Genomic DNA, 27,575 nt, shown 5'->3' on the forward strand with positions numbered 1-27,575 from the left:
AAGCTGTCTTAAATCCTGATATTGTACAAACCTTGCAATAAATTCTGTGTTTTCACCATTCAACCAGTGATATACAGTGAGGTCAATGGCTGATGGGGAGGCAGACTGATAGTTTTCCTGGTGCTTTACTACTCAAAACCACCCTCCTGGGCTGCGATTGGCCCAAGGGGATGTCAGTTGGGTCTTATCGGCCCCTGACTGTGCCCTTTGCCAATGAACCTGTTTCTCCTCAGGGAGGCTCTCAGCTTTTCTGCCTGAGACTGGCCTCCCCACTTGCCTTTTCTTTGGTGGCAGGAGATCCAGGAGCCTCCCTAGCTTAAAAAGAAAGGCAGGTTCATGGGTGAAGTGGCCAATAAGGTTCAACTGACAGCCCACGGGTCAATGGAAGCCCTGGAGGGGGTTTTCAGGAACTCAACTAATTACAAAGAGAAGTGATAGTAAGTGGTGTGGCAGCCACGAGCTCAGCCTTGCCTTTATTTGGGTGACTGCAGCTGGCGTGTGGGGGGGGGGGGGCTTACAGCGGCTGCGACAGAATCCAGGACAGCGGGCAATGCCATCCCTGGACATTATTTAATTTTTTAAAACTTTTCGATAGGTGAGGCAGAGCTCTGACCACATGTGCCTGCATTCAACAGCTAACAGGCATCTTTGGTATACTTAGAGACCGGTTAAGGTGAAATATCTTTCAGCTCACTGGGACTCAATTCTTTGTTGCACCTGTTTAAGGATCCATCCAAATTCAAACAGCCATCAAAAAACTGCCCAGTACTTATCTGCCAGTTCTATAATTAGAATTCTTAAACTTAAACATGAACCATAATCTATGCCAATAAAGGCTTGCTGCTGCTAACACGAACCATAAAAGAATAAAGTTCAAAACTTGACTGTGAATTCATCCTAAACAATACATCAGTAAATTACATGAGTTAAAACACAGAATGCACACAGAATGTCATATCTGTTCTTTAAAGCAGAAAAATTTACCTAAGACACCTGGAAATTAGTGACCATTTGCACATTTATGGTCTCCCTAGCACTGAGAGTACATTCCTTTCAGGTTTGATTGATGGTTATGCATACAATCTGTGCCCCCCATCCCCGGTCCTTCGGAATTCATCGTGGTCTCAGATCAGAAAATCCACAGAAAATCCTAAACCTGTTAAAGTGCAACTTCTCTCCCTTCACAGGGAAAGCAAAAGATATCACTGTGCCTTAAGCTTTCCTAGGGGTTTCTCACTCCTCCCTACCTTCCTCCACCCATACCACAGCCGTTTCTCCCACTCTTCAGGCCACCAATATGGAACGATTGAAATGACTTTTTTATTTTAATGCTGAAGGGAGCAATAGACCCTTTAAACTGATGTGAAATTACATGGTCTAGCAAACTAATGCTAGACCAAACACAGCAGGGGGGGGGGGGCAGAAAGAACAAGGAAGTGGCAGGCAGGCAAAATGGTGGCTCGGCTCAGCTTAGGACACTTCATAGGGGAGAATCCCTGTGTAAACAAAAAAAATGTGGGAAAAACCCACTGTAAAGCAAACAGTCGCTGGGTAAATAGTGCATGCACAAATGGCCAGTATCATACAGTGGTTAATGAAAAGATTTTATGAACCCTCTGCTGCCAGGTTCACTGTAGTTCTGCAGGGCACCTGTCCAATTCCTTTTCTTTACAGAAGGGAGTAAGACAGGCGAGTTTAAAGCTCCCAATCTGCTTAACCTCTATAATGATGACATGGCCCGCAGATTAAATAACCAACAATGCCATCCTCCTGAATTGGCACAAACTCCTATTTCAAGCTTTCTGTATGTTGACAAACACATTCCTACTTTCTAGAACCCCAGCAGGTCTTTTCCAACTTCTGAGCTCTTTCACAGAGTACTGCTGTTCTGAGGGCCCAACTATTAATTATAGCAAATCTAATGTGATGTAGTTCTCTAGGTCCTCATGTCAACAGAGATATATTTGGCCTGTTAATGATAATTTTATTGAACAGATTACCCAGTTTAAATATCTTGAAGTTTCTTTTTGGTCTAGTATGTTCTGGAGAGTCTATATAAGAAATGCACAAATGAAAGTGCTTATTGTTACAAAGGCAATAATCTGGGTTTTTTAAAAAAATTCCAGATGCTATTACTGTATTTAATTGTAATGTAGGATCACAATTCCTGTACAGGGCATCTTTGTGAGATGAAGCCCAAGGAGAATTGATTGATTCCTAATCCTCTTTACAACGGAAGAAACAGTCAGAAGTGACCCAATAGAAGGCGAAGGAGATGGAAAAGCAGGACCCAGAAGGCCAGGATGTGACAAAACAAGGAAAGACCTTTGTGCCATCCAAGCTGGGTGTGGTGACAAATCATGGAAGAGAGCTGTGCCAGAGACCTGAGATCAGGAGCCTCTGAACTCAGAAGTACTTTCCTGATGCTCCCATCAGTTCTGCTACTGTGATGCTGATGGGCCCGTGAGGTCTGCAGCCAGTTCCATGGATTCTGCAACCACTGGCTGAAGCTACAGAGGAACTCCAAGAAGCAGATCCTAGACCTGGTGATCTTGGAGCAGTTCCTGACCATCCTGCTCAAGGAAATGCAGTGCTGGGTCAGAGGATGTGGGCCAGAGAGTAGTTCCCAAGTAGTGGCCCTGGCTGAGGGTTTCCTCCTGAGTCAGGCAGAGAAGAGTCAAGTAGAACAGATGTGGAGTTCATTTGTGAAGATGGAAGCAAAGTCCTCTCAGATGGAAGAATCTTTGTGGGAGGAAGGGGAGCTGGCCCTGGCCCAGGATCATACCCCAGATGCTGTCTCACATGGCAGGGAAGAGACAATGTTGAGCCGTACTCTGCAGAAGTGTGGAAACAGCTTCTGCACTTCCAGTCCAGTCTTTGGTTACATTTGGGGAGGTGGACGTGTATTTCACAGAGGCAGGTTGGGCATTGCTGGATCCTGACCAAAGAGTTCACTACGAGGGCGTCATGATTGAGAACTACGGGAGCGTGGCTTCTCTGGGAGCAAGATCTGTAATAGACTGGTGCAGACAGACAAAGGCCTTACATCTGAAGAAAGGTGAGAGTTTCTGAAGAAGATCTCAAGAGAGTGTTTCCTTGTCAGATGAGCTAGCTGCAACACACATAGAAGAGACAGTTGGGGGATTCCACTGGTTCTCTGCAGAAAAAGGATGACGATTCTGAAGGAAAGTTCAAGGATGGCCATGCAAAAAAGACAAGGGATAAGCTGGTTCCAAGGAAGAGAAATCCCAATCCAAGAAATAAGATCAACCAAAACAAGAAGGGACAAAGGCTTCCATGCTAACCAGAGAGCCCACTTGAGAAAAAAGAAAATGCAAGTGTAGTCTTTGGAAAGACATTCAGTAAGAACATAACAGTTGTTGCTGAGAGGCAAATACCCTCAGAAGAGAAACTGTATTGATTGCATGAAGTGCAGAAAGACCTACAGACGGATATCAGCCCTTTCTTCACATCAGAGGATTCACTCAGCAGGGGATGGCGGAATGAGGGGGATGAGAAAGTGGATCAGCTATTGCCTGATAAAGTGAAGAATGATGATCTGAAAGAAAGTGACAGAAATCAAGGCAGATCTAAGACACAGCAAGGAAGTCACATGGCCAAAAAGATCAATCAACCCATTTCTCACCAAGGTCAGGATTTCCGTGAACTAATCCACACAGTAGAAGAAGCATATAAGTGCTTAGAGTGTGGAATGAACTTCTCAGATCAAAGCCAATATGAAATCCATTTGCAAATGCACAGTGGAAAGAAGACACCTCAATACTTGGAGTGTGGCAAGCCTTTTCTTTGCAGAGTAGAGCTCCTGAGGCATCATATAACACCTTCAAGGAGAGAAACCTTATAACTACTGACTTTGGCAAGAGCTTCTCACAAAATTCATATCATTTTCAACATCAAGGGATTCATTCAGGAATGAAGCCGTTAATCTGCTTAGAAAAGGGAATGACTTTCTCGAGTAGAAGAAAGGGTAATGTATGTATTCCAAAGCAAAGTATACTGAGGGCACATGAATGCTTTCAATGCAGAAAGTTCTTCAGTTCTAAATCAAAGCTCCTTGTGCACCAGAGAATGCACACAAGGGAGAGACTTTTTGAATGCTCAGAGTGTGGAAATAGATTCAGCCAGAGTGGCCATTTTCAACAGCATCAAAGAATTCACAGAAAGGGGGGACCTTTTGAATGCTCAGAGTGTGGAAAGAGATTCAGTTGGAGTGGCCATCTTCAACAGCATCAAAGAATTCACAGAAAGGGGAGACTTTTTCAATGCTCAGAGTGTGGAAAGAGAGTCAGATAGAGTAGCACTCTTCAAAAGCATCAAAGCACTCACACAAAGGCCTTTTGAATGCTAAGAGTGTGGAAAGAAATTCAGTCAGAGTGGAAGCCTTCAACAGCATCAAAGAACACACACAGAATCTGACTTGAACCCCACCCCCCTCTTCAGCAAGTTGGATGTCATTTCTGAGCACTGAATTTTGAGGCAGTGACTTCCTCTCTGACCCCTTCCGCACACGCAGAATAATGCGTTTTCAAACCACTTTCACAACTGTTTGCAAGTGGATTTTGCTATTCTGCACAGCTTCAAAGAGTACTGAAAGTGCATTATTCTGCATGTGTGGAAGGAGCCTCTCATCGGAATTCTGCCAAACAGACAGCAATTCTCAGCTTTTACCTCAGCTTGGAGCACTTAATATTGGCCTCTCTTGCACCATTCCCCCCTCTTAGTTTTGTGAGAATGAATGTGCTTTGCCTCAAGGAATCAATTCTCACTTGCTCAGTGGAAGTTTACAGTTTTACTCCTTTGTATTCTATTCTGTATCCAATAAAGTTACAATTATAATATCTTTCCTTTTGTTTCTACTTGAGGTACCCCTACAAGGACCTGCTCTGGTATTTACAGACTGCAACATCATGTGTTATTTCTCATTTTTCTCAATTTTGGGTCCATTTGGGGGTAATACACAGAGTGTGGAAAGAAATTCAGTCGAAGAGTAGGGACAGGAATTCAGTTTGGGTAACATCCTTCAATGGCATCAAGAACCCACGCAAGAGGAGAAACATTTTGAATGCTCAGAATGTGGAAAGAGATTCAGTCAGCATGGCTAATTCTCTTGTTCTTTTGTTTTCTATTTCTTTGCACTGATTATTATAAGAGGTCACTTTATTTCAATGTAACCATAGCTGGAATGCTGTATTTAGCTTCTGATTCTATTTCTGTTATCTTTTACTTTTACTCTTTGTTTATCATTAGTAATTTGTTCCTCAGTCATCCATCAATTTTTTAAAATTTATTTTGGCTACATGAATAGTCTTTGCACATTCTAACCTGATAATATTTCAGTTTTCAACAGTTTAAGAGCTTAACTGGTAATCCCTTCCCCCCTTCTTGCAATATTTCCAGCCATTCAGGGGAACTATTGCCTATAAATCCTTCTGTCGAGAAATGAAAGTCAAATCTCTCAGGCAGTTACCAAAATATCTCGACTTCACTAAAAAGTGAAGCTACTGCCTTTCATTCAGAGCCTAATTAAAAACCCAGTAGTTCTGTGGCTATTTTAATTGTTATTTTAATTTCTTATAATATGTATTTAATATTTACATTTTCTTGAAGCACTGAATGTTTCTTTCTCGTGTGTTTCAATTACTGTTGCATTTTTTTTCTAAAAGTCTATGTACTACATAGATGTCTTTGAATTGATTCCATTCTGAACTATTTTCTTTGTAAAATTACTGGTGCTTCTAATTATATTGTCAAAGTTTCTCTGTGTGCAGAATTGGGCCTTAGAGTATTCATAGATTAGTCTGCCAGATTTCTCAATGGCCCAGATGGGAGAGTTGGATCCAAAGCAGACCTTGAGTGAAACAATTGGCACTTCAGCTCATCCAAGGTCTCCAGGATTTCTGCAGACTTTCTCTGCAGGGTACATCCCCGTGCACAGCATCCCATGCCATGCCATAGGGTTCCCAAACTCTTTCAGATGGCATGGAGAAAACAAAAAAGGAGAAGTGGAACAGGTCTGCCCCTCAAGTGGTTCTTTTCATCCAACCTATGGTAATTTTTTGTGCCATCAAGTCACAGCTAACTTATGGTGACCCCATGGGGTTTTCAAGGCTACAGGCATTTGGAAGTGGTTTGCCATTACCTGCCTCCATGCCACGACCCTCGTGTACCTTGGAGGTTGCCATCCAAATACTAATCAGGGCCAATCCTTCTGAGATCTGAAGAGATCAGGCTAGCCTGAGGTTATCCAGGTCAGGGCAACCTACAGCAATAGGAGCATATAAATTAAATTTCAACTGCTTTTATGCAGGGTAAAATTTATGACATCAGTTATGACTTTGAGGAATAGATTCCCATACTGCTCAAGACCCCTTTGTCAATGGAAGGAAACTAGATTTAAGCAAGCAAGAAACTAGATTATGCTAACGTTATTCATTTTAAATGTACCCTGTACTGAAGCAACACTCCTACTGAAAACAGATCAGGATAGTAAGCTGCATCCACATGAAGATACAGATTTTCAGAAATTAAACTAACAATTGCTTGGGCTAATGTTAAACTACAGTGTAAATGTCAGCATGAATAGTCTTCATCCTTAAATTTCCCAGAACGTTTTGTGTAAGAAACAAAAAGTGAATAACAGATATCAAATGCTAGGACACAACAGTTATTACTGATAATTACCAGGAAAGTAATAGAGATTTCCAGAAACAAGTACCTTTTGAAAGAGGTCTGAAGTCTTTAAAATAACTTTAGATTTTTTTTAAAAAGGGAACATGATGAACATATTTTGAACATGCATTAAAATGCTGAATGCTCCCCTATTGCACAAAAAGCCTGCTTTGCTTTATGCTCAGAAGCCTGAGGACGCTAAGGAAAATGCTAGGCTTCTGACAGCTAAGAGTTAATAAGACCATTGGAATACAACAGTCCCATGATCATGAATGTTCACTACTTGAAATATTCTGCACCGCTGGAGCTGTATCAAGACCTAGTAGAGTCCCAAGGTATGACGGTTCTCTGGGATCCAACATTTGCTCAGGTCTGACTGGATGAACTATGTTTGCAGGCTGTGGGGTGAGAGTATATTTTTCTAAAAAAGCCAAATCTGTTGCTCGCTGATAATCAGTTGGAGGGGCCTGTGGAGGAAGAATATTAGGAGGTGAGGGGGTGAGAGAGGTGGCATGCTGTACAAGGTCAGACTGAGTGTCATGTATCTGAACTGGTATCACCATCACTGGTACACATACATCTGAGTGTGCATTCTGTTGCATGCTTTTGGTTTCTCCTTGATGAACCTTGGTCTGTTCCACAAATGGTTTAGCCTCACTTTGGTAAGTCTTGTCATCAGCTGTGTACTCTGTTGCCAGAGAGACTGTTTTTTCCTCTGGCAGAGGGCTCGGTGATTCCTCTGTGGATTTTCCTCCATGCACATGATCAGTATGATATTTCAGCTTGTCCTTTCGCTTAAATGTTGCATTGCAATATTGACAATTGAAAGGGCGAGCATCTGAATGAATGACCATGTGTTTAGTTAATGTCTTCTTAATCCTGAAGGACTGGTTGCAAATTTGACATTTATATGGTTTCTCACCTGCGATAAAAAGTCAGCATTAACCAAGAAAATTATTTTTTATAAAGACAGTAACGAGGATCTGGGTTGTTTGTTATTTATGTATATATTGCAATAAGTGATTCTACACAAAATCTAACATACATACATAAAAATGCAGGAGCAGCTGTTCAAAATGTATCATTTTCTTAAAATAAGAGTCATTTAACTTAAGTTCTGTCAAGTAATTATTACAGGAACTGATTTGTAAAACTTGCAAAAAGTAATAGCAAACTTTTCTACAGAGAAAGGAAAACAGCAGAATATTGACTGATTAACCATTGTTAACCAACACTGCCTAAAGCTGATACTGTGAGGTCTATTTTGCAATAACCAGTTTCCTGTATTATACTATTATAGATTATTGGTCTACTCCATACATGAACAACTACATAATAATTCCAACATGAACAACTGCTACTACAACATGAATATAGCTACTAATATATATTTTAGGTTCTCAGAACTCTATCCTAAATAACTGAGATGAAATATTAAAAGTTATCCTGCTAAGACAAAGTGTGATAGTTTTCAGATGCTTTTTACCTGAATGTGTCCTAAAATGCATTTCCAAGCTTGATTTCCCCTTGAAGACTTTCTTGCAGACTTCACACTGATGAAATGTTGCTTTGTATCTGTAAAAGAAAAAACAAAACAGAGGAACATTAAAAGATAAACTGCCATTCTCATATCTGTGGATATGGGAATATTTACTATGTTTGCATGAAGTAGATCACTATTATTAACCAACCTTTCAGTGTTTTCAGATTTTACATTATGGTCTACTGGTAAATGTCTTAGGTCATTGTTAACCGTTCTAATCTCTTCTTCATGAAGAACAGAAATCTAGACAGATTTCCCAAATACAAAAATTAGAATTACTTGCAAATAACAAAATATTTTTAGTCCTCCAGAGATGCTTAGCTAATTCCAAAGTTTTTGTACATCAAAAAGCTGCAAAAAGAAAGTTTATTTTCTGTGAAGGAACTAAGACTTGAAGGAGCATAGCTAAGAGGTTTTCTAGACCAATTTCCCTTAGTGTTAAAAGAAACTGAATTAATATCTATAGATTGATATTGCTCCCATGAGTGCAGATTTGTGGTTGGTGCCAGGATAGTCAACCGATCTACTGTTCAGATTCAGAATTAGATCATGAGCTGGAAAAATGCTGCTACTCTATACATTTTTCAGCATATGGAAATATAATTCAATCCACTAAAACTCTGACCAAACTGCAATGAAAAAGTACATACATCTCCTTAATAATTTGTAATATAGTTTGGTAGCAAGAACTTGTTGCTTTGTATCTATCCATATCTCTCTCCCTCACACACACACACACACACACACACACACACACACACACACACACACACACACACACACACACAGAGTGGCGTAGGTGCCACGGGGACATCTGGGGAAAAACGCTCCGGGTGACCTCGTGGGAGTCACATGGGGGCGGAAAAATAGCTTCACACACTTCTGGGACGGTGTGGCTGGGCCTCAGCGCAACGTACATGTCCTGCCCAGGCCAAGGCCTGCCCAGGCGGTGTGCACACATTGCGCCAAAGCCCAGCCACGACCCCTTCTCCTTCCCAGAAGTGGCAGGGCTTTGCCCCCCCGTGGCATCCCCCTCCGCGACGCCCTCATTGTTGAGGCAATGAAGAAAAAAAACCCTCAGCAAACATATAAACTGTCTAGAAAATATAACACACTACCAAAATCCTAGTATAGTCCACACTCTCTAAAGTCTATTACATTGTATGCTTTAAATTCATCTTGAAATAAAATCCTAAAGAAAACAGCAAAGAATGATGACTAATCTTGGCCCAATTATGAGTAGGTTTCAGAATTAAGCTACACTTACTTTTGCCACACCTTTTCACCTAGATGAACACTTTTATAATGAACAGTAAGGTGATCTCTTCGACCAAAACATTTTCCACATTCTTCACACTGATGTGCCTTTTCCCCTGAGAAAAGATATACCAGAATTAGAATTATTTTAATAAAATATAAGTACTAACAGTGAAAATCAAAATAACTGTCACAACTGCAAAAAGGCATTAATTTTTTAAAAAAATCTCTCCGGACAGGAACATATACCAAAATGCAATTGCCAATGTTCAAAGCAATGACCTTTAGAACAAGAGTTCCTCCAAACAGAAGACTGACTTTTAAAACTTTTTAAAGAGTCTTAGCTTTCCTTGTGTAATAACTGCTTGCTCTCTTTAGTTAGAGCCAGTTCTCCTATGGTTTTGCATTATGAGTAGAGAACTCTTAATAAAGAGTGGAAAAACAAATGAACTAACAAACCAGCTTAAAGAACATAAAAATGTAAATCCTACATGCAAATGATAGAATCACAGAATTGGAAGAGATCACAAGGGCCATCCAGTCCAACCCCATTGCCATGCAGGAATGCACAATCAAAGCACTCCTGATAGACAGCCATCCAGCCTCTCTTTAAAAACCTCCAAAGAAGGAGACTCCACCACACTCCGAGGAAGTGTATTCCATTGTCAAAGAGCCCTGAAAGTCAGAAAGTTCTTCCTAATGCTTAGGTGGAATCTCTTTACCTGTATCTTGAACCCATTACACCTTGTCCTAGTCTCGGGAGCAGCAGAAAAGAAGTTAGTTCCATGTTCAACGTTATATTCCATCAAATATTTAAAACATGGCTATCATGTCACCCCTTAACCTTTTCTTCTCCAGACTAAACATACCCAGTTCCCCAAGTCTCTCATAGGGCACAGATTCCAGAGCTTTTACCATTTTAGTCCCTCTCCTCAGGACCTGTTCCAGCCTGTCAATATCCTTCTTGAATTGTGGTGCCCAGAACTCAATAGTATCACATGACCTTAAATTTCCACTACTTGATCACAAAAAACAGGTGTATTTTGGGGGCAGAGGGGTCTTGCCATGCGCATACGTCACATGGGGGCACATTTGCCCGCCTCTTGCCCCCGCAAACAAGAGAAAACAGGGCAGGGACCAGTGAGTGAATGCATGGGGGAACTGAGGCCAGTAGTGAATTGGTGTAAGAAGCCACCCCCGCCACTTGCTGCTAATCTCCCGCTCACCTTGCCACTTGTGTCCTACTCACCCAGCCTCCCCACCACCACTTGCCGCTGCTTGCCTACCTCCCCACCCCTTCTCTCCCGCTCACCTGGGCCCCCCGCCAGTTGGTGATGCTCTCCTACCTCGCTTCTGGTTTCCTGCTTACCCAGCCCCCCTGCTGCATGTCACAGCTTGCTTATCTTCCTCTTCTCTCTTGCTCACCTGCCCCCACCACTATCTGCCACTGTTCCCCTGCCTTGCTGAAATTGTGCGTCCTCCAAAGTGGCAGGCAGGGATGTGTGGGAGAGCAGTGGCAAGAGTCTGGGGGTATAGATGAGCTTGTATCCTGCTTGCCTGCCTCCATCATGCTACTTGCCACTGCTCTTCTGCTTGTCTTGCTGCTTGTCTCCCAGTCGCCTGCCCTACAGCTTGCCACTGCTCACCCACCCATCCTGCTACTTCTCTCCCGCTTGCCTGCCCCCACTGCTCTCTCACCCACCCCTGCTGCTTCTTTCCTGCTCATCTGCCCACCCCCACCAGTTTACCACTGCTCTGCCGCTCATCCTCGCCACTTTGGGGGGCACACAATTTCAGTAGCATCCTAGGCACATTTCCTACTAGCATGTCACTAGAAAAAAGAATAACTTCATAGATTGTTAAGAATGGCAGCCCTGTTTTTGAAAAATAATTTAAGTAATCCAACTCCTATGTGTTTTCTCCTAAAAGCATAATGGGTGGGATTCAATAGCTCCTTGCTATTAAAGAACACAGAAGAACCAAGCTGGATCAGACTAGTGGTCTATCTGGTCCAGCATCATGTCTCAGTGGCCAACAAATTCCTAGGAGGGCCAACAACAGGGCATAGAAGCAGAGGCTTTCCCATAATGTTGCCTCCTGACACTGGAATTCAGAAGTTGATGATCTCTAAACATGGATGGTCCCTTTAGTCACAACAGCTAGTAGCCACTGATAGACCTCTCCTCCATGAATCTACCTAATGCCTTTGTAAATCTTTCTAAGCCTGTGGTCATCACTACATCCAGGGAATTTGACATTTTAATCAATGTGTAAAGAAGTATTTCCTTTTGTCCATCCAGACTCCACTGCCAATCAGCTTCACTGGATGCCCTCAAGTTCTAGTTCTTTGAGTGAGGGAGAAAAAAATTATCTTTGTCAACTCCCATCATAAAATGCATAATTTCTATTATGTCTCCCCCTCCTTAGTCATCTCTTTTCTAAACTAAAAAGTCCCAGATTCTTCAGCCTTTCCTCATAGGGAAGATGCTCCAACTCTTTGATCATCTTGGCTGTCCTCTTGTGTACTTTTCCCAGCTCTACAGTGTCCTTTTTGAGAACCTGTGACCAGAACTGTATTCAGTATTTCAAATGCAGTCACGTCATATGTCGATACAGAGGCATTATAATTAACTGTTTTGTTTTGAATTCTTCTTCTAATAATCCTGAATATAGAGTTTGCCTTATTCACCACCACAGCACACTGGATTGATGCTTCTATTGGGCTATCTACTACAACTCCAAGATTTTTTTCCTTCTCTTCCCATCTGAATCCATGCAACTGCTTTGCTAATCCCAGCAGGATCATTTATCTGTCCCCAATTACAGATTTCTTAAAATTACCACTGCCCATTTCAGGTTTTTACTGTAGTTGCATGTGAAATGGAACTGACTCCATGGACTTGATACAAAGGCACCTACCCTTTTGGGTTTTTTTTAGAAAGCTGTACAAAGTGAGCTATTGATCTTTTTCTTTGCAAACTGCTTTGAGTTTTCTTTTGAAAAAAGGTAGAATATAAAACTATTATAACGTAATTACCACATAGTAATGAGAACCCAGGATATGATACTACATTATGGATACACATTCTAGAATACACATTAAGGATACACATTCTAGAATACACAGGCTGTTTGAACAAGAAAACAAAAACTTCATTCCTTACCTGAGTGTATCTTTTTGTGCTTTGTCAGATGGTCATGGCGAATAAACGTCTTCCCACATTCTTCACATTCGTACCTTTTGTCATCATGGTGGACCCGTAGATGAAGTCTGTATTAATTACCATAGAGCTTTTAATTCTACAGTGGTGTTTAATCTTGCTATAATTATGATTAGAACTGCAACCAAACAGTGTGTAAACCATCAGGGGATTGCACACTATATTCTTTTCTGGCTTATACAACTCACCTGGACTGATGATGCTCACAATAGAACACTCTGAGAATCATTACAAGCATCGTCAGTCCAAGAGAGTTGTAAAAAGAGTTTGTTAACATATGAAGACAAAAAACCCACTTGAGTCTGAGATGTGGCTCATCTGCTTCAGTAGCTCATTTTTGCTACCCTCAGAAAGTACGTACCTCAAAAATTTACCTAATGTCACAGCAATATTATAAAATAATAACATAAATAATAATAAAAATATCCTTTGTTACCTGTATGAACTTCCATGACGAAAACTCTGCCCACAAATGCTACACAGATGAGGTTTCTCTCCACTGTGGATTCTCAAGTGCTCTTTCAAAGTTGTTCTGCAGAAAAAAAAATGAAGAATGATTAGAAACTCTTTTACCAGTGCTTGGTTATTTACATGAACTAATATGCTTTCTAAGCCCTTTTAAACAGTTCCAGTTAGGTAGAAGAATCAGGTTGCAGCCCTAAAAATGTTTAGTCACCTTCCTGACTTCTCAGATAATACACTGTCTGAGATGGCAGGAGAGGCTCCATGGTTGATGCTAAAGCTGAGAAATTAAGATCAGGCTACAGACAGTTAGGATACTAAAATCATTAGGTAACAGCCAGGTTCCACTGGGGGCCTGGATACTCCTCTATCAATGGTACCATTTGTTGGCTTCCTGAGGACTCATCAAAGTCCAGGCCAAGATTAATGATTGAGGTCTCCTAGGACCACTCAAGAATCTGTCCTAAAAAGAGTTCCCTGGAAACCTAATCACAAGTGAAGCCAGGACAATCAGCTATCTCTAAACCTTTGTTAATAAGGCTCACCACTTAAGTCATCCCACTTTCCCCACTGTTTCACCAGGCAGATATTGTCTCATCTGAGTTGGCAAACGAAGGCTGTCAAACCCCAGGAGCTTTAGGGAGGATGGGGCCAGGCATCATATAACACCACTGAACAGACGCTAAATATGTTCCCTGCCCCGGTGATCACGGCCGTTGTAAAAAATGGGTTACATTACAAATGTGATGAGACAAATCTTGGAAAATATTGTTTTGTATAAACAAGTGAGAGGTCTGAGTGTGATTTATTTATTTGACTTATTCTATTTACAGTCCGCCTTCGTTGCTGAGACTCATGGCAGATTACATAGTGCAAGTCAAATCCAATCAACAGAAAGGGATATTCGATGAACAGTGTGACAGGTTTTGGACTACAGTATTCTGAAAATAAGCAAAAATCTAAAACAAAGCTGAACCTGAAACTAATCCTAAGCTTCGATGGAGCCCCACACCTTCCTCAAACCACCAAGGCAAGGAAACCACTCACTAACACCTTTTTCACCTTAGGAACTGAGCTGCTTCTAATACAGTAGCATACGATAAGAAGCACTTTTCCTCAGCCCTGTTATACTCCTAGAAGGTAAAGGAAGTCCATTATTTTAAAACCTTCCTTGGCAAACTCCTTTTATAAGGCACATCAAAATAATAATAATGAGACAGAGATAACTTAACAGATTAAAAGATTTATCAAACAAAAGAGATGGGAATAGGAGATGAATAACTTGGAGAAAAGAATGGATAAGCAGAAGTAAATACATATTTACAAAAAGAGCTTTGGCAGATAAGCAGTATTTGTCTTCAAAAAGTTTGGTCAGTTTCAGTATGCTTAAACGGTAAATGTTTCCTAAATGGTACAGTTCCTTATTCTTCAGATGGTACTCTGGCTAATTAATTCCTTCTCTCACACAGGGCCATATCAGGCTTGGTACATTAACTTCAGTACCCTCACTCAGCCCTCAAAGTTAGAAACTCCAAAATAAACATAAAACATTCTCTTTAGAGGAAACTCAAAGCAAAACCCAATATCACAGATTAACTGATATTTAGGGTTCTTCTTTCCTCTTTCTGGAAGATATATCCTTATTAGGTTATATATGTATATATATGGAGTGATATACATGCTCCACCTAACTCGCAATAACAACCTAGCTGCAGTATCTTCAGATTGACTTCTGGGGAGGCCTACGTAACGAAGACCACTATTTTCAAATTGTTTACATGAAGTCACTAGGGAAGAAGCATTTCAGAGCCAAGAGCCATTTTTAATTGTGTACAGTTCATTTATATTCTTAATTAGTTATGGTGAGGACACTACCTCTACCCTCCCAGATAAGATCACAAGACACCATCCTGAATAAAATAGCATATACAGTAATCTTGTATTTTTGGTACAGATTTTAGCAATATTGTAATATTGCATAAGAAAAATAAACAGTTTACATGGTGTAACACATGAAGTAGCTCAAATATAGTTTTACACTTACCTTTCTCTTACTGATTTTCCACAAATAAAACAGGTCCATTTTCTCTTTCCACCATGAGTACATTCAATATGGCGTTTTAGATTTCCCGTGTCATTAAACTGACGACCACAAATATCGCATGGAAAAGGTCCTGAGAGTGAAAGGAAGACAAATTTCATTGTTGCAAGTGAGGAAGCGTATTCTGCCCCAGCCTACCACATATTTTGAATGCAGAAATTTAAACTCGAAAGAAGAAACCCTTACTTATAATAATCAACTCTTTTCATAAAATATAGAACTTGTACTTCTGATGCGCTTTAGCAAGCATAGCCCATACTGCCCTATAGAGTATTCCACAATACAATATTGAATGTACTCCATTAAATAACTCTGAGGAAAATACAATCTGGTATAGCCCAACCCACAATATGCAGGAGACAGGGCAGCAAGTTACAGCCAAAATGGCACAGTGTACTTTGAATCAAGAATTCCTGTTTTAAACTTCAAATTGGAAATTCCCAATTTCACTTCACTGGTCTTTTTTTTTTCTTCAAGTCACAGCTGCTTTATGGCGATCCTTTGTTGGTTTTTCAAAAGGTGTCCAGGGGTGGTTTGCAATTGCCTGCCTCTGCATAGCAACTTCGGTATTCCTTTGTGCTCTCCCATCAAAATACTAGCCAGGGCTAACCAGACTTAGCTTCCAAGATCTGACAAGATTGGGTTAGCCTGCACAATCCCAATCAGGGCCCACGCTAACCTACTATAAAGCTTTTAGATTTTTGTAAATAAAAACCTGAACCAATGAAGAGTGACTATTCACTGCCCTTAGCAAAAATAGTCCATTTGCACAGAAGCAGAGTACTTGCACAACACAAATTTTGACCAGTCCCCTCCCCATTTATTTCAAATGGCTGAATCAACCCGTTTTCAACCTTCACCTTAGGTGAAGCTTACAGACTCTGCCAGCAAAACTGAGAGCGATCCTAAGCAATCCTACTAACCAATTCCCAGGGAAGCGTTTTTAGGATTGCAGCCTTTATTCCACTTTCCAAAGGTCTATGGCACAGTCTGTAGACAGCCTATGCTTCATAGAGGAACTTGCCTCAAATGTAGGTCCCTGCTAATTCACATGATAAGGCTGCTGCTAGTGTTGTTTTCACTATTCTACTGCTGGTTGTATTCACTTTTATTTCAGTGCTTTAAAGGAAATACTGGATTTTATATTATTGTTACTTCTTTTTTCCTGACTGGAATTTTCATTAATTTGACTTCAATCTGCTTCAGACACCTGCATCCTGAAAGGATCAAGCTTGTACATACCAAAGTGCATAAGATCAATTTACAGTGTTTTGGGAACAATTTGAAAACTGAAGATCTTCAACTCCTCTCCCAAAACTGGGAAGACTGAGAAGAAAGATTAAACATCACGTGTGGATATTAAACTTGGTTTTTGATGAAGCATTAACACAAGTACTGCCGGGGGTGGGGTGGGGGAGAAACCTAGCAAACTGTGGAATATACAATGTCCACAGAGTAAGAACAAAAAGTAGTCAGTTTATTTCTAACAATCTAAGAACACCAAATTCAACACGTAAGTATTGAACAAAAATTTTATATTGAACAGTTTCTATCAGAATAAGATTTTTTCATACCAAGGTGGAACTTTTCTTGATGCTTCAGTCTAGCAAAGCGAGATTTAAAGTGCTCTTCACAATAGCTACACTTGAAAGGCTTATTCTGAGTGTGAAGAATCATATGTTCTTCCAAATGAGGCCTCCGAGTGAATGACTTACTGCAAATCTGAAACAAAAACAGCCAGAAATTAACTGTAAATGTCCACTGGAATGTGTCTTATTAAAGAGAGCTAATGAACATTAAATAGCTTTTGCTAGTAAAATCAGTGGTATGCCTACCAAAATATTATCTTTCTGAAATTGCCTTGCACTTGTTATAGAGCGGCTATACAATTATGGACTACGGTCTTCCCAGTCATGCCCATTTCTGGAGGCTTTTGCAACATCTTCCACATAAAGGATAAATCACTATCTTAACTACTATTACTAACATTAATTTACCTGTTAATGCAACTGAACAAAATACCACATAGCAACTTAACATCAACCCATTTTAATTTTGGATCTTTGAACTGTAATACTGCACCTAGCTTAGTTTCAGAAAGTCCTCATGCAATATTAACACAGAGCCTCTCAAAACTGAAGAGGCACCTTTTGAGAATGGAATAACATTTTTGCTCTCTTCCTGGTAAAAGCCCCTCTTGTTGCAGCTCCCCATGCTCTGCTACCACCAACCCCATTATCTAGAGAACTTTATCAGCCACAGTATGCAAGAAAATATAAACAAACTGCTGATAGTAACAAGCAACTCTGAAGTGTCAAAAACTTTCTGGTGAAATGAATGGCATACTTACATCACATTTCCAGCCTTCACTCTTTTTTTTCTTGATGGAGAAAAATTCTTGTGCATTTTCAGGATGGAATCTAAATGAAAATTCAGTGAGAAAGTAATTTCTTAAGACATACAGCACAGGAAATAATTGCATAATTTAAGTATGGCAGAACTAAGTTGAATAAGACCAAAATATTAAGAGTTACCTTTTATCAGTTCACCAATAGCCCAATTAACTTTCAGAATTGTTCAGAGTATACTAAAATGAAAGATAACCCATGTACATTCTCATACCCAATCATATATTGATCCATGCAATGGTCATCTCCAGACTGGACTACACCAACTTACTCTATGCAGGGCTACCTTTTGGCCTGCTCCAAAAATTCCAGCTGGTCTAAAATACAGCAGTACAGGTCCTTAGCAGGACCCCATGGCGGGTACACATTCAACCAGTGCTCTGCCAGTTGCATTGGCTCTGGGTGGAGTACAGAATCAGGTTCAAGGTTTCGGTATTCACCTTCAAACCCCTAAATTGCCTGGGGTCATTATATCTTTGGGACCAACGGTCCCAGTATGTTTGCCAAAGAGCGTTATGCTCAGCAGATAACCATTTACTGGTCATCCCTGGCCCGAAAGCTATCTAGCTAGCCTCAACTATTGCCAGGGCATTTTCAGCCCTGGCCCCAGCCTGGTAGAATGCTCTGTTGAATGAAACCTGGGCCCTGCAGGACTTGGTGCAATTTCACAGGGCCTATAAGACAGAGAGGTTCCACCAAGCATATGGTTGAGCCAGCCACAGTTTTAGCATCTAATGGCCTTCCTCTTTCCCCATCCCTTTCCTTCTCTATCTTTCTGTGTCAGCTGTTGAGATTTTCATGGTTTCCACCATTGAGATTATATTTTTAGCAGAGACTTGTTAGATCTTTAGATGTTGTTTTTATTTTAATGTACTTTTTATGATTAAAACTGCTCTGAGCCCACAAGAGGGTACAATATTGAACACAGTCCCAATATTCAGAACAGACATTTCGAAGGAGTCCTGCCTGAAAAAGCACACCATTGTGGCAATAGAGGGGCAAGATCACTAAGAGTGAAGACATAGATATGCTTGATGGCCAACTAATCAAGTGCAACCAAAAGGAAACCTATAAATATCTGGACTTTTTGCAGCTGGATAACATCAAGCACAGGCAAGTTAAGACTGTGGTTAGCAGAGAATACACCCAGAGGGTCAGGAAATTTTTGAAATCCAAATTAAATGGCTGGAATACCATCAAGGCCATCAACACTTAGGCAATACCTGCCATCAGGTACCCTGCGAGAATCATAAACTGGACACCGACTGATTTGGATGCATTGAATAGAAAATTCAGAAGCTTATGTCAGTGCACTACACCTTACACCCATGTAGTGATACCAATAGACTATACCTGCCCTGGAGATCTGGTGGCAGAGAGTTACTGCAAGTAAAGCAAGCAGTGGAGGAGGAGAAATATATGCTGGCCAATTATGTGAATGAAAATCAAGAACAGACATTGACTGAAGTGAAGAACAGGCAATTACTGAAAGCACAGAGAACCAAACAGGAGTACAGAAAAAATGTGATTAAAGTGAGGACTGAAAGCTGGCACAACAAAGCACTGCATGGCCAAGTTCTGGAGAAAATCAAGAACAAGGTGGACAATGAAAAGATCTGGCTGTGGTTAAAAACTGGAATTCTGAAAAAGAAAACTGAATCATTTTAGCTGCTCAAGAGCAGGCGATTAGGACAAATACGTTCAAGACCAGAATCAAAAAAATCCTCAGACAATGCCAAGTGTATCAGCTGTTCTGATACAGTTAAATGACAAGTATTCTGCGTCATCTCATCTTACCACCTGAAATTTCCATTCTAACTGCTGATGAAATTCAATTAACATGCAGGCCTGCACAAGTTTCAGTTTCACTTGTACCCCAGAAATAAATATTACAGAATGGTTTGTACAACTATTCAGCAACATTAACACATGAAAATGGATGCATGTGCCCACCTCTCTCATCTCCCAACTAAGAAGGCTCAAGGACACTGCATGTACCACAGTATACACATAAGATTACAATTTGTGTAATCTTTCCTTTTATTTTCGGGGGAGGGGGGAAATTCTACATATGAATAGCGACTTGTTTACAATCATGCACCTACAGTGGCTTGCAGTTTGCTTCCAGGCCAGTAAAAGGTGCTGGTATTGACCTTTAAAGTCCTATGTAGCATCAAGCCAGCATATCATAAGGACCCCCTGCTATCATACGAAGCTACCCAAAACTCTCTGGACATCTTCAGAGGCCTTGCTTCAGGTGCCCTACCATGTGAGGCAAGATAGGTGGCAGCCCACAGAAAAGCCTTCCCAGTCATAATGTCACATCTTTGTAACTTCCTTCCAAAGGACGCTTGTCTGTCTCTATCACTGTTTTTCTGTCAGTGAGTAAAGACTTTCTCATTTTGTTCTCTCATGCACATATGAGTCATCCTGTCTGTATGTTTTAATTGTACTAAATATTTATACATGCATATTTGAAATTTAGATGGCTATTTTAATGTTCAATATAATTTTAAAAATTATTTTTTACTGCCCTGGGTACCCTGAGTTGGGTCAGATGGAACAGAATGTTTTAAATAAATTAATTAAATTTCTGAAGATTCAGTGTACTGCAATGGGAAAGTCATTCCTGCGACATCTACTCCATGAGTTGATCTTGTCGGAGACAAGTCAATATATATCACATGTGCTCAAAATAGTTCACAGCAATTATTAATTGTCTCTGTTCCTAAGAAGGGCTAATAATTTAAGCTCTAGGTTTGGATGCCAGAAATAATTGCTTGCCACTCATAAACTATTACTCCCTCTCCAAAAATCCAGCTCTCCCACCATATTAGATACATTCAGCTCCATTGCATATATACCTGTGCTTTGCCACACCCAGATTAACGTGAACTGGCTGAACAAAATACTTTGAAGCCAATGTAATAGTACTTCACAAAACTGTGCAAGGAGGCTCAACACAGAATGTCATTCACATAAAACTGTTTCTATGGCATCAATTCAAAGATATATAATTTTTGAATGCTATGCAATACTGAAATCACATTATACAAATAATACACCAAGTTTAATTCATACTTGCCTTTTCACATGTTTAAGCAAGGTCTTTTTAGTGGCATGTAGTTTGTTACAGTAGGAGCATTTGTGTTCTTTTTTATGAAACTCTATTTCATTATTGTGTTTCTTTCTGTGAACTGTTAAGTTGGATTTGGTTGAATAACGTTGATGACAGACGTCACACTCAAAAGGCTTCTCCCCTGTATGCACACGAGTGTGGCTCTCATATTTCCCTGCAAAACAGACCATTTGCTGTAAATTATTAAATAATCAGCCCAGCAAACGACACTAATAAATGCATTCTGGCATTCAGCCTTACCATTTATAATTTATAGATTTTATTACAATTCTGAAACCTTTTCCAGACATTTTATAGCAAGTATACAATAAATGTGAAGTAATTATAGGAGATTCAGACATGAGGCTACATCCTATCGCTGTGTGAGTGGAACCCATGTGAACAGTGGATCTTCCCCAGCCTTTCCATTCCTCGGATCAGTCCTTTCTAATTCCTGAAAAGACACTGCTGAGGATAGTAGGAATCTCATGGACAAAAAGCCATCAGGTATATACTTGCCAACTACTGAACAAAGAGGACTAGCCAAAACTACCTCTATTGAAAAGCTTGTTGTAAAGAAAAGGGTTGCCTTATTCCCTATCACCACTGATGCCTATCCCCAATGTAAAGGAAAGGTGGGGAAAGACCAGCTACCACAAGTACTTTAAACAAGAACCAAAGCATTATTTTACTACAAACCTCCTTTGACTTAGGAGGACCACAGTCTCCCAGCTGAGAAATTTTGCTTCTTTCCCTGCTGGCAGAGCTAACTGAATATTGTTTGAAGTATAAGTAGGTATCCCCACCATGTGACTTAATAGCAGCTCTCAGCATATACCTAGAAGATTTACAACAGGTAAAAGTTTCTAATAATGCAAACAAGAGCCATGCTAATATCCCCTCTAGCAGACAACCAGCAATTGTTGAAGTTGCTGTGGGATCAGATGATTAAATGAAAGTAGTAAGAAGTTTCTACAGACTATCTGAAGCCATAAGACACAACATCCCTGTTAGACATCTAGATCCTGAACCCAATTTCTTTCTCATCTCATGCCAAACTACATATTGCTATCCCAATGTCAGCAACTTAAAGTAGTGACCTTAAAGCTCCTCAGAACAAAAATTCACCTTCAACCTCAGCCTGCAATCCCCTTCTAATCCTACATTTTGCTTTTGCCATTAATGATAGGTGCTCAAGGACTGAGACACTTGATCATCTACAGCACCATGAAAGGCTATTATTTGGTTGTACCCAGACACACCCACAATATGACATGTATCCCTCAGAATTAATATGACTGCAGCATCTGTTTACAGTCATGACAGATGATCAGCCATGAGCGGATCCAGCAGAAAAGTTTTACAAAGGATTTGGTTGTGTGGATGTTCACCAACCTTCCCCAAGCACTCCCCCCACCCAATTTTTTTCTTCAATTCATTTTTCTTACTTTATTCATTTACTAGCAATAAAGCCCGCTGTGTGAAAAAATACAATGGGCCTTTGAAAATTAATCTTCCATGGTCACAAGAAGTGGACAGGGAAATATCCACTGGAAATGGCGACTGGGGCACATACACACACACACACACACACCCAAATCACAGCTTTGCTGAGGGGGGTGGAGCAGCAGGAAGCCTGTGAAGATGGGCAGAGGCCCATCTTTACAGCCTCCCTATTTGTCAAGCTGGATTCCAGCTTTACAAAGGAGAGGAAGTAAGCAGTATGCCTGTGAAGATGAGAGTAACTCAGGCAAGGGATAGGACAGCCCTATGAGGACTCCTACTGAACAGTTGGCTCAGGCAAAGAACAGGACAGTCCTTCAAGGACCCTAGACTGGGAGTTGTAGTCTAGTCAATCCTATTACTAAAGAAATGGAGCCCTCTGGCTTACATTTCCCAGAATCCTTCACGTTAAAGAGTGAGTTGTCTGAAACATGCTGGACTTTTATATAGTAGAATACTCTGCCTCTCTCTCCAATAGGAACCCAAAAAAGCTTACATCATTTTCTCCTTCTCCATTTCAGCCTCATAACAATGTCGAACACCCACATGCTGGCATAATCATAACCTGAAGGTCACACACACGTATCATCTGATGACAGAAAAATATGTGTTCTCTTCCTAGACCATGTTTACACACATTTTAAATACAAGCATTGAAAAAAAGTTTAAATGCAAGCATTTAAAAAATAAAGTTTGGTTTAAATTGTTACACACCACTGCTAAAAACCTAGTATCAGAACCTAACAACAGAATTTAGAACGAACATGGCTCTGCATGGTTCCACCTTTATTATTACATGTACATAACACTTTTATTTTGCGCTGTTACATTTACGTGTGCGAGCTGCCGTTGTAAGACCACAGGTATCTCCCAGAGGACAAAGAAAGAATTATCAGGCAAAGCACAACTATTAGTCTGCTGACCAAGTGAACATTCTGCTTACCAAGTGAACAGGTAAAGGAAAAAATATTGCTTCTTACCTGCGCGATCAAATGTTTTATCACACTTAGGACACTGCAAACATTTTTTGCTACTATTCTGCACAATGACTGGAATATATGTTGACACAGTGCTTTCACGATTATTTCCTGTCAGGCTATCTGGTTCCTGATCATCTCCTTCATGTTCTTTTTCACTTTGTTCTTCAGACCCAGTGTCATTCCCAGACGTGTCTTCTTCTGGCTTGCCATCATCAGTATTATACTCACTCCCGCTATCTTCACACTCACTGTCTTCCTTGCCAGGAACATCATTATCAAGATAGCTGTCAGAGGCTTCTCCACTTTCATTGTCACTTTGCTCAAACTTAGCTGGACACTTGCGATTTCGCATTGACCTTCTTGTAGAAACGTCTGCCCTCTCAACCATTTTTAGGCCATCACCTTCTCGGGTAAGGGATTGATGGGCTCTGAACAAGTGATTTTCTAAGGATTTCTTGTAACAGAAGTTTCGATTGCATAAAGTGCACTGATGACTGCTTGCAACTTTATCAGTCAATTCACTAGATGTCTGTACTCGAGTTGGGCTCTCAGTTCTCTCCTCAGACTGCGAACCAGAAACATTTTCACCATTTAGCAGTTTAACTGCATCAATGATATCTAAAAACTTGGCTGCCTCTAAAACTAAGGGGATTTCCTTTTTATACACAAAAAACTCTGATGTGTACAGAAATTCAAGGAGATGGCGGAATATTGAATGGGTTACATGATCCAAGGTGATAACATCTGTTCTTGGATTTTTGCTCAAGTAAGCATGAAAATAACTACTTCCAACAGCAACAACTACTTTGTGGGCACTGAATTCTTTCCCATCAACAATTATGAGCAGATCACAAAAAGATGGCTGCTTCTGTCGATCATCATTTAAGTATTTGAGAAGGTTTCTGTTATATTGTAGGGAACTCAAAAGCTCTCTTTGGCTTTGTGAAGCAGGAAGTTCATCTACAGTAGACACCTTTGCGGAATCAACAGTAGTTTCTTGTTCAGAGTCTGCTACGAGAATCTTATTAGAAGATTCCTTCTGGTGACCACAACGTATTTTGTCATCTAAATTTGTAGTGAACTTTCTCCTTTTCTTCATTGCAGTTGTGCCACTTTAAAATAAGGAACTTCATATGTAATTAAAAGACTTTCAGGTGGAAAGGTGCTTAGTTCTTGATGCCAGAAGTTATGACCTAAAGTAGAACAAAAAAAATTGTTTCAAGCACAATGACTAGTAATTTTTCAATAGAATCTGAACTGCCTGTTAATAACATGTGAAATTTGCATTGCAATCCAGCACCTGCTGTTCTAGAGACCAAAATGACAATATGCTTTTAATTTGAAAGATTTAGTCAGCAAACTTTCAAATAAATAAGTTTATTGATTTGACAATACAAATAAATTTTCATAGGCAGCACAGCCAATGCTTTTCTACAAAAGCTGTCATCTATCATTCTTTTTATGTTTCAGGAGTGGTCAGAATAACATGCATAGCTAGCATGCTTTTGTTCTTTCATTAACATAAAATATTTCATACATATGTTATCACACACAGAAAGAGCAGCAATAAAAATAAACACAGATAACCAATGAAGTCCTTAATACCTCAGGAGAAGATGCAGTTCTATTGTAGAGCATCTACTTTGCATGCAAAAAATTCTAGGTTCAATTCATGGCACACTTGAGCAGCTGCTGTTTAAAGAAGATGTTACACTGGGTGATGTGAAAGGGCTCTACCCAAGAGCCAGTCAGAGTAGACACTACTGACCAATGATATAAGGATGTTTTGTGTGTGTATTATAGGTTTTCTTTATACTTTTATCTGAGATTTGGCATCCTTTTCAAAATGATGTTAATATTTTATTACTTCTGTTGCATTTCTTAAGTTTAGGCAATCACAACTTTTTAAAATACAGAAGTATTTATTTCAATTGACTGCTTTGATTATCTTATGATACCTTAAAACATGGTTCACTGTAAATGGGTTTTGCCAAAAAAAAGTCAACTTTTACCACCAAGACTTCAATGCCAAAACACACTTACTAGGAACAAAGTTCCACTGCAAAGATACACAACATGGTGCCTGTGAGCATCACAGTACCTGCAAAGTGCTTTTTTAGAAAGTAGTGCAGTTAGGTGGCGATTTTGCCCAGCAGGACTTCTGATTGGCAGCAGTTACCATTACAGCATAACGATCTTCACTACATGACTGTAGGTACATATGAAAAAAATATTTTAAAACCAATATATTCATTTTAGAAGATGTCCTGTTAAACATCACTGTTAACCTCATCCTCCAACATTCTGTGGTTGGCTCTGCCTCCTGCAGCAGCTATATTGTAATTGTACCACTCTGTGTGTTAGAATTCCAAAGATGCCCACAGGCTCAAAAAGGCTGGGGACCCCTGCTCTACTGATACTAGAATACAGCTTCAAAGCTGCCCAGAGAGCCATTCTAATGTAGCGCTTACTGTCAGACTAGAATCAAAGAGATCCAGGTTTCAATTCTCACTCTGCCACAGATCTTTCTGGGTGACCTTGTTTGAACAAAAACATGTTAGTTAAATAAGTCCACTGAAGAGAATTTATGAAGACACTGCCCTAAATGATCAATTTTCTTCAAAAGCATGACAATGTGCTTCAACTGAAATATGAGACTCAACCAGCAAGAAGAATTTATCACTAAGTAGTTCCAAAAACAGAACTTTATTCAAACTGGGTTCTTATCCAGTAAGTGAAGTGTTCACATACAAGTGCAGATCTTACGAGATCTAGGGATCTCTGGAATGGCCAGACTGCATGTACAAGAGGATAACTTCATTTAATTGTCATGCCCACCATAATTTACACTCACAGATAAGTTTTTCTCACTTGCACTTTGTTTAAGACCTCCAGAACACATAAAGCAGCAACAGATAGGGTTGAAAGATAAGTGCTAGGTAGTACAGAGGTCTGTACCACTTCTGAATGAAGGTAAAGAATCTTATTTTTGACATCATATGAAAAACTCAGTGCAAACCCAAGGGCAGCACAACAGGCCAAGAAACAAATTAGAACTTTCCTTTGCAATGTATTAAATGTCTGGTTGTTGTGGGTTTTCCTGGCTGTGTGGCCATGGCCTGGTAGATCTTGTTCCTAATGTTTCGCCTGCATCTGTGGTTGGCATCTTCAGAGGTGTTTCACAGAGAGAAGTCTGTTATACACTGTGAAAGCCTTCGACAATATGTTAAATGTCTGTTTGCAGGGATTTTTTTAAACCCAAGGGAATTTCCAAATCGCACGCCCAACCTGCACCCTAAACTTTTTCTCATTTCAGCATTCTCACCAACCTCCTGCCCCCTATGGAGCCCCAAGATAGAAAGTATGTTCACACATGCAGTATATGCATCCTACGCTCTCTGTGACATCTAAGGAAAAGAAGCAAGCAGGCAACCAGATCCCCCGGAAAGGGAGACATCAGATCCATGGCACCCCCTCACCGCGCCCTCCTTGTTTTACTATTCTCGCAGGCAAGCAACACCAGGGCTTCTCGCCCCTCGAAAACCCCCCTGAACTCGCAGTGCGGGAAGGGGGAGGAGACTCTGCTGACACCCCCCCCCCCGCACATGCACACACACAAACAGACCACGAAAGAGTTGCAAATAACGGTCACCTCAACGGCACACGGACCGCCACCGCTACAACGACCCGAAAAAAACTGAAGCTTTCAAAGTAATTAAAAAAAACTATCAACCGTGACTCCACTCACACCCTTTTTCTTTTTTTTTGCCATCACTTCCGGGTTCCGGCGCTAGGCCCTCCGACGTCAGCCTCGAGTTGGGAGGAAGTGGGGCATATTTACCGTTGGAGACCAAAGCAAGCGCATGGAAAGGAGGCGGAGTGGAGTGGGAAAGAGCGGTTGTCATGAACAGACCCAGGTGCTGGAGTGTTAGTGCTGCACTTCCGGTTCCCGTTTTAATGCGTGGAGGAAAAGCGAGGAAGACGTCGATGCGCTAGGCTAGCCATAGAGGTTGGAGTGGGTAAAGAGGCGTGGCTTTCTCCTCCTGCAGTTGTAGAAGCGTGAAGAGAGGGGAACACGCAGCCGCTCACTTCCGATTGTGATGCAAATTCTGCACAGACGATGGGAAGGTGGGAGACAGAAGAAGGATCAGCTCAACGACCATTGTCTTATTCAAACTTAGGAGGAGACATGCTCCCAGAGGCGTATGAGGGCCATATGGCCACTGGAAAAAAAACAAAACTCTGGGCGCCCGCCCCCCCCAACAGCACAGAGTGGCGTGGCGCCCCGCCCC

At 40.7% G+C, this 27,575-nt stretch overlaps 1 protein-coding gene across 4 annotated transcripts; it reads right to left on the bottom strand.

Moving 5' to 3' along the window:
- Positions 1-5,290: 5,290 nt before the first annotated feature.
- Positions 5,291-27,220, bottom strand: ZBTB41 (zinc finger and BTB domain containing 41). 4 transcript variants are annotated; one of them, XM_048498729.1, is made up of 12 exons: positions 26,936-27,100; positions 25,385-25,492; positions 23,284-24,476; positions 20,768-20,975; positions 17,625-17,694; positions 16,849-16,996; positions 15,218-15,347; positions 13,148-13,243; positions 12,655-12,761; positions 9,501-9,606; positions 8,177-8,265; positions 5,291-7,612 (listed from the first exon to the last, which is right to left on the bottom strand). In XM_048498729.1, exons 3-12 carry the CDS (start codon positions 24,380-24,382, stop codon positions 6,957-6,959), a joined length of 2,709 nt encoding a protein of 902 aa, XP_048354686.1. In that variant the 5' UTR covers positions 24,383-24,476; positions 25,385-25,492; positions 26,936-27,100; the 3' UTR covers positions 5,291-6,956. The 4 variants fall into 4 exon arrangements, with proteins under 4 accessions (XP_048354686.1, XP_048354690.1, XP_048354685.1 ...); XM_048498733.1 differs by lacking the exons at positions 25,385-25,492; positions 26,936-27,100 and adding an exon at positions 27,125-27,220; XM_048498728.1 differs by lacking the exon at positions 25,385-25,492.
- Between the last annotated feature and the right edge of the window lie 355 nt (positions 27,221-27,575).

Source organism: Sphaerodactylus townsendi, linkage group LG05 (assembly GCF_021028975.2).
Source record: "Sphaerodactylus townsendi isolate TG3544 linkage group LG05, MPM_Stown_v2.3, whole genome shotgun sequence".
Taxonomy (NCBI): Eukaryota; Metazoa; Chordata; class Lepidosauria; order Squamata; family Sphaerodactylidae; genus Sphaerodactylus; species Sphaerodactylus townsendi.

Excerpts from the sequence above, each read along its gene's own strand:
- ZBTB41 (XM_048498733.1), bottom strand. The coding sequence starts at position 24,382 with ATGAAGAAAAGGAGAAAGTTCACTACAAATTTAGATGACAAAATACGT. Across the intron at positions 20,976-23,283 it reads TAAAACATTTGATCGCGCAG|GGAAATATGAGAGCCACACT; the intron begins GTAAGAAGCAAT and ends TCTGTTTTGCAG. Across the intron at positions 9,607-12,654 it reads GCACAAAAAGATACACTCAG|GGGAAAAGGCACATCAGTGT; the intron begins GTAAGGAATGAA and ends ATCTTTTCTCAG.